The 7,299-nt window shown below is 40.2% G+C and overlaps 1 protein-coding gene across 1 annotated transcript in view; it reads left to right on the top strand.

The window, feature by feature from the left end:
* Positions 1 to 840: 840 nt before the first annotated feature.
* Positions 841 to 7,299, top strand: part of LOC126373060 (anaphase-promoting complex subunit 1) — a 32,123-nt gene continuing 25,664 nt past the window's right edge. Inside the window, exons 1-6 of the mRNA XM_050019021.1 lie at positions 841 to 997; positions 1,483 to 1,687; positions 2,916 to 3,245; positions 3,650 to 5,010; positions 5,452 to 5,638; positions 6,552 to 6,712. Coding sequence (XP_049874978.1) covers positions 974 to 997; positions 1,483 to 1,687; positions 2,916 to 3,245; positions 3,650 to 5,010; positions 5,452 to 5,638; positions 6,552 to 6,712 — 2,268 coding nt within the window. The 5' untranslated portion in view covers positions 841 to 973. The remainder of the gene's footprint in view (positions 998 to 1,482; positions 1,688 to 2,915; positions 3,246 to 3,649; positions 5,011 to 5,451; positions 5,639 to 6,551; positions 6,713 to 7,299) is intronic.

The raw sequence follows: 7,299 nt of genomic DNA, 5'->3' as shown, positions 1-7,299 counted from the left end.
GAAGACTACCTCAGTTGTGCTTTATTGAAGACGGCAAGGTAGACTATAAAAGTGCGTGAACCTGAAAACAGGCGAATTTTGCACAGATTCGAAAAATGTGGATAAAATTTTCAAATTAGAAGTTTTGTTTATTGCCAAATCAACAATGCAGACTAGATAGTCTAGCAAGGTGAGGAGGAAATCAGACAAGAGAGACGCCTGCTTTTCATCCTATCGCCATGTAGCTAGGAGGGACCAAATAGGAGATACTTACATACTAGTGGTAAATCAATGGAGTGATACTATACTAACAATTCACACTAATAATTAGGTAGGTAAATGCGAAAGTAACTGTCTGTCAGCTACCTTTTCACGCTTAAACCGCTGAACTGATATAGACTAAACTTGCTATGAAGATAGGTAGTTGGAGAAGTAGGGAAGAACATAGGATAGCTTTTGTCCCGGAAATCGCCCTTTAACGGGATGTAAAAAATGCCGCGCGTGATAACAAAAGTCAGAAGCAGCAGGGTAGATCAATAAAGAGATGTATTAATTTTCCTTGCAAACTTTTGTCCAAAAATCTTGATAAAATCTCATATTTTAGTAATCCTTTCTGGACCACTGTTACTTCTTCACCTTCGGAGTATGACAAGAAAATATTTTTGAAAATGTGTTACAGCGCCCTCTTTTAACGAATAGAAAAACTTAGATCTAAGAAAAGAATTTATAGTACCATCTAGTGACAGATAAAAGAACCTCAAAATATTCTGTTTTAGCGACAGAGTCTAACATTCATTCAATGCTGTTCGGTTTTCATTCCCTTACTCGTTCAAACTTGACAGTTGACTGACATGTCTTCAAATTAAAAATTGTAACTCGTTGCGGTTATTTGCAAAAAGTTACAAAAATAAATACAAAAGATAGGTGTTTGGAGATTTTTGTGTTTGTTGCTACCCGACCTTTCACAATTATTTCAAATCTGGATGAGATTACAATGATCGCTGCCTCTGAACCACTGGTAAAATGATTTTTGTATACTTCTCTTATAAAGTAGTTTTTGTGCAATATTTATTTACTTAAATAGTGTTTAAAGCTGTAAATGCATATTCTACGTACTTTATGTTGTACTATATGAATTCATTAAGCGTGTAAAATAGTAATACTAGTGATAAACAATAAATTGTTAGTGCCGCTTCTTTGATGCCGGGTGATAAGTTTTGTTACATAAATGTTAACTATAACTTAACTTGCCATTTTAACTTATGGTATGTTAAGCAATTGAAAGAGAAAAATATCAAAAAAAAAGTGCTATGATAGTGAAGGATTAAGTAACTTGTGCTTTGTAAAAAATAGTGTTGCTACTTAATTTTCTTTTAAAACCTTGGTTAGAATGTACTTATAGGAACATAATGGGGCTGTCAGCATGAGCTACGTACATCACAAGATGAACTGAGAAAACTACACTGGAAATATAATAAAAAATAATTGATATTATTTTTCAAGGAGTTTGTGCCACATGGTAGAACAGTGCTGGCATCCCACCCGTCACAGATCTACAGTAAAGGCCACAACACATCGGCTTCGGAGAACTCTCTGCTGTACAAGTTGACGAACTTCGCCATCAAAGATGAAAGTCTACTGGAGGCTAAAGATGCAGAGGAGAAAGAGTGGTGGTGCGTGCGAGAAGTGTATTATAGAGGCAGCGATGGTAAGGATCTCAATTCAATCCTTGATTATACGGCTTTTGTGTGATCACAATTGGGTAGTTTCCTAGGTGAAAGATAAATTATGAAGTTCAGATTACTAAATAAAGACAGATCTACAAAAAATGTTTTATCTATTTAACTGATTCATGAATAATAATAAAGAAAGTAATAAGTGCAGGTCAAATGTGCAGTCCTAGGTCAAATGTAAATCATGAAATTCTGATTACTCAATAAGGACAGATCTAAAACTAACACAAAACATTTTCTTTTTTTCTATTTAACTTATTGATGAATTTTAATCAAGAAAAACATAATAATAACTCAACATTTTGTCATATTATTCTATGACCTCACAGTGTGCATTTTCATACAAATTCCATAGTAATTTTGTGTTTTGATGTTTAGTAAAGAGTATCTGATTTGACTAGTTGGAAACTAGCCTGTTTATATTGCCCCTATAATAGACTAGATGACAACATACACATAAACTCACGCCTATTTCCCACCGGGGTAAGCAGTGACTATAGAATTCCATTTGCTTTGATTTGTTTTGATGACAAACTTGTTGGTATAGGTTGTGACTTAGTTAGAGAACTTGGATACTTGTCTAAGAATACTAAATGGTGACGTCATCACATAGAAATGCCCAAACATCATACTCATTGTTATGTACATTATAATTAAAATTCGTAAATAATTCATAATGGAAAATGACCATATTATAATTTATCTATAACCCAGTCATATACCCTATTGGGAGCATGTATTGATGCTGCAAAAGATGAAAAAGTTAAAGTTACTTAAAAATAATTATATTATATATAGCTTTAAATATATATATTTGTATTAGAGAATGCAATCCCGATCTCGCGAGATGTCGTCTAATTTGGATCAATTCCGAAGCATAATATGACGAGATCCCGTTCGAGATAGACAGGATTGGGCGAATGTCCTTGAGTTATACTTTTTGTTTTGATAATGCTGATTTTCAAAGAAAACTTACTTATTTAGTTAGTAATATGAATATTGAAGAATAAATGTTCTAATTAACCTCACTATCACAAACAAGCAGTTTCCATCGTTTTCAGCCATCCGAACTTTAAATTATGAATCAGACAAGATCCCGAAAATTTCGGGATCTAGCTGGATTGATATTTCCAATCCCGCGGGATCTCGAATTTGCAATCTCGAGTCGGGATTGCATTCCGTAATTTGTATAAACACTTACAGATTTTGAAGATGACTCACATCAATCACCCAAAGATACGAAAAGCGAATACATGTCAGAATCTTTCCGACCACAGAGTCGGATTAAGAACGACTTTAACATCTCTATCAAATCTGAACTAATGAGTGGAGTCAAGAAAATGGAAACAGATTGCGCTGGATCCGGTGGTTCGAGAGGTGGCAGTGCAAACAGTTCCAGTAATCTGTCAAAGAAGTTCCATTTAAATAGCGGACAAAATAAGCAGACAAGCAAAAAACCGTTGAATCCAAAAACTGATGCGGTGTACGAAGAAGAACTGTATGTGAAAGGATGCACTGCTGTTTGGTCTAAAGGTAGAATACATATTTTTTTTTATTAAATATCATCAATAATTTAAGAGCGGTCATGTTGGTGTAGAATATGAAAAAAAAAATATGCCGCGCGTTTAATTTTAGCGCCATCCCGTTTTTCACAGGATTTGCTTGCTTAACCCGAAACTCTTCTGCGGAATAGAGGTTTTGCTCACAATACTTTTGCTTCACCACATACCACGTTTAGACAAAATATCAAGTTACTTTTAAAATTAAAGTACTTCATTATTAAGACTTCACATTCTTGTTACTGTTACATTATTATTTATTTAGTATGTAGTTGTTACATGAGCTATGTCAGAGGTTGGTAATCCACCTCATAACCCACACGATAAGATTTATTTGTTTGTTTAAAATCTTTGTTAACTCTTCCCAATATATTCCAGGACTAATCTCAACACCAGCCACAAAACTCTCAGCACCGGAGCACAGAGAGACAATCTCCTGTTACACCATAGAGAATCCCATAAAACACGCAGCATTCGCCAACTTCCACGTCTCAATCAACAACACTATGCTAATTGACGCACTGAACTCACAAATTGGAGACGTGAAACAAAACATCAAGATTGAAGACACCACAGAGCATTTGGAAACCAAAATAATGCCCTCCATTCTACTTGTTGACAGTAAATGCATGAGAGTTTTCGCTACAGACGGACGGGAGTATATAACCAGCATACCGTTCCAAGTTAAAAAGGTTTGGCCGATGAAATACGGAGTCTTATTGGAGAAAGATGCGACACCATTGCTGCACAACTCGTTTCTCCCCACGTCTTTCATGAAGCTAAATGAATCGCATAATAACAGCACATTTTCAAGGTCCAAGAACTATCCTTTTAACATGAGCGCGAAGTTGCGAGCAGAGTCAGTCTCAGGCTACGATCAAGATGTGCCATTGCCTACTTGTTTCTCACTCTCTCATCCGTTAGACGAAGTGACTCCTATATTGATGAAGTCACCAGCACAAGGTCTACAATATTACAACGATGGAGACATACAGATTATATACGTTAGCACTGATCCGAGCATAATTCTGCTCTATGACTGGAAGTTAGGGTCGCATTCTCTGTGGAAGATACGTAAAGCTCTCAGAGACGAATGCTTAGCTGTTTGTCCGAATATGAATTCGACAACGGCAGTGTTTAGCCAGTCGTGTGATTTTATAGGCAGTCCGATGCACAGTAATGTTGGGAAGAACACGACAAACTGGGTGACGGGAGTTAGCAGTCCGTTTCAGTCGAAGAAGTTGGGAACTCCAACGTTTTCGCGGTCAAGACAAAACAGTCCGATGGCCAATGCGTTTCACCAACAAGGGATGTCGCCTCACGCGTCCATAGGTCAAGCGTCTTCAACTTCTATGCTGGCGAATACAATGGTCCAGAACCCGCCATCTTTACCCTTGTATCCTGACATATGCTTGGACCATATTTGGACTGATAATCAAACGATAAGAAGGGATCCTATCGAAACCTCGAATGATACAAAGACGTTCTTACACACAGACTTGGTGGGGCATGATTACCTATGCTTCATGGTGAAAGTGAGTGGCGTGAGCAGACTACAGATATTGAGGTTGCAGAAGTCTCACTCCCATGGGCATTCGTCAAAGACCAACCTGATGGTGGGGTCAATATCTATGGTGCTAGCGAAGGACGCCGTGGTGCTCGACCATTTGAAAATGATCGCTCTGATTGACGAGTCTGGGAATATTATTCTGCAGTCTGGAAACAGCGTTGTGGGCAAAGTAAGTCATGTGATATTTATATAAATTACTTATTTTTTTCGGCTGTAAGTATGCCTCATACCTTGATTGATTGAAAGGACAGGTCTCCCCTGCCCAAGTCTGCTTTTTATATATTTTTACTTTTTTTTAAAGGATAGTGCCTATCTATACCCGGCAGTGGCATGATACGGGCTGACTGATGATGATTATGACATTTTCATAAAGATTCCATCGCTTGTTTAAAGGAGCAAAATACCCTCGTTTTATACAGACACTACACATTGACGTTATTGCACACGCGCATCTGTGTCTCAGACGTCTGACTTCCATACGATTGAAAACTAAAGTAAGACCGATGGGGTGAGGTAAACCTAGCTCAGTCGCTGGTGAAAAGCGGAGAGTTGTCGTTCTATAATATTATTCCTTATTCTATGGTGTTTCGTTAATTATTTGGTTTGTCAGGTGCACGTGGGCGGAGTCCTAGCCCGGCTCATCGACTCCCCGTACGCGGCGGGTTCTCTGCAGTCCCCCTTCCCGCGCCGCAGCAGCCTGCTGCCCGCCCGCCTCGACGCCGCCTTCGACGACTCCGCGCTACACCTACTCTCGCCAGTACCGCACCCGTCTAAGCCGCGACATAAAGACACTCTCGGTGAGTCACCCTCCTCCTGCCCTTATCCCACTCTAGGTGGAGTCGGCACATATTCCTCTTCTATTCATTTCTGTACGTCGTCATTATGATGACATAGAGGAAGTGAGTACTGACGTACTCACTTTTTTACACAATATATATTTTTTATTTACTATGTTATGCGTCGGGCTCACGATCTGGAGATCCCGGTTCGATCACCTATGGGAATATTGTCGAAATCACTTCGTGAGATTGTCGTTTTGTACGAACATTGCAAGCTTGATCACCTGATTGTCCGAAAAACTACGGTGATTCCGTGCTTCGGAGAGCACGTTAAGCCGTTGGTCCCGGCTGGTAGGCGTAAAGGACACCTCCGCCAACCCGCAGTGGAGCAGCGTGGTGATGATGCTCCAGCTGAATAAATGAAGATCTGTGCCTAGTGGGACTTATAGGCTGTATATGGTAATAATTATAATAATAATAATAATAAAAAAGTTTATGGTATATGTTCATCACTAATTCAAGAGCCACGCTCTTGTCGGTGTAGCATTCTCCAAGCGTTTTTTTCTAGGGAAAAATAGAGCAGTGGTTACCCCTCTTGCTTTCCGCCCCGCACAACTCTGTCTGGCGTGGTTGGGATGGCGCCCAGATTAGTCTATTTTTCCTCTGCCTCTGAATAGTACCAACTGACAGTTACTGCTACCCTCTGTCAGATTCCAGGTAACAGTCCTTGTGACTTGCCCCTTGGCTCCCATCTCCGTGGTATAGTCATGAGCAATATAATGTACCCACTTTAGGACTCTGTCGCACTAACATATTTGACATTTAGTGAGACTTACAATTCAATTTGTCAAAAAAGTTAATGTGACATGTTACCAAAGTGTATACATATTAATGCTCGTGACCGTACATGTTCCGGTGTTATCAATTGCAGGTCTTCGCGCGCTCTGCGACGCGGCGGGGTCGCGCATGACCCTCGTGTTTGAAGGTGGCACCATGTACCGGATAGCTCTGCCGCGCGTCTCCGGGGGCGACCTCGTGTCCAGATGCTGCACTGCACTCAAAGCGGTGTTACCCAAGGATATTGCTATGCAGGTACTGGTGCTAATTTTTTTCTGTACTTTTGATGGGTTAGCTGTTGGCCCCAGACTTGCCCGTAAGCATTGACAATGCCTAAGATAGAGCGAGCTCGCCCAGAAGGTATACTGGTACTCCTGGTGCCTGGCTCTGGCGGGAGGGTGGTAGCTAACCAGGTAACCACCAGCTGCGGGCTTAGCACCGTAAGCACACGACTCTTTCTCGCCGCGACAGAGATCATCTGTCTCCTTCTGTGCGGTACTGTGAGAAAGTGACGGGTGACGTGACTCGCGCTTACGGTGCTAAGCCCGCTGAGAGAGGTATTATGTTTGGAATTACTCTTAGTCGACTCTTACGACACCCACGGGAAGAGAGGGGCGGTGACAATCGTATTCTTTCTCCGTCGCCGCACGGATCCTAAATAATTCTTGCAGACATTTATTTTTTAAGTTATACTTGTCATATTCTTATCCGCCGAAAAAGAAAGGGACTTCGCAAATATGGCTTCCAATAACTCCCAAGGACGTCACAGTGAATATACTACTCTAAAACATACCGAATACTTTTTTCACACCTACAAGTGTTACTCCTGTTGGTCTGCTTCT

Source organism: Pectinophora gossypiella, chromosome 15 (assembly GCF_024362695.1).
Source record: "Pectinophora gossypiella chromosome 15, ilPecGoss1.1, whole genome shotgun sequence".
Classification (NCBI taxonomy): Eukaryota; Metazoa; Arthropoda; class Insecta; order Lepidoptera; family Gelechiidae; genus Pectinophora; species Pectinophora gossypiella.
This window is presented reverse-complemented; position numbering and strand designations above follow the sequence as displayed.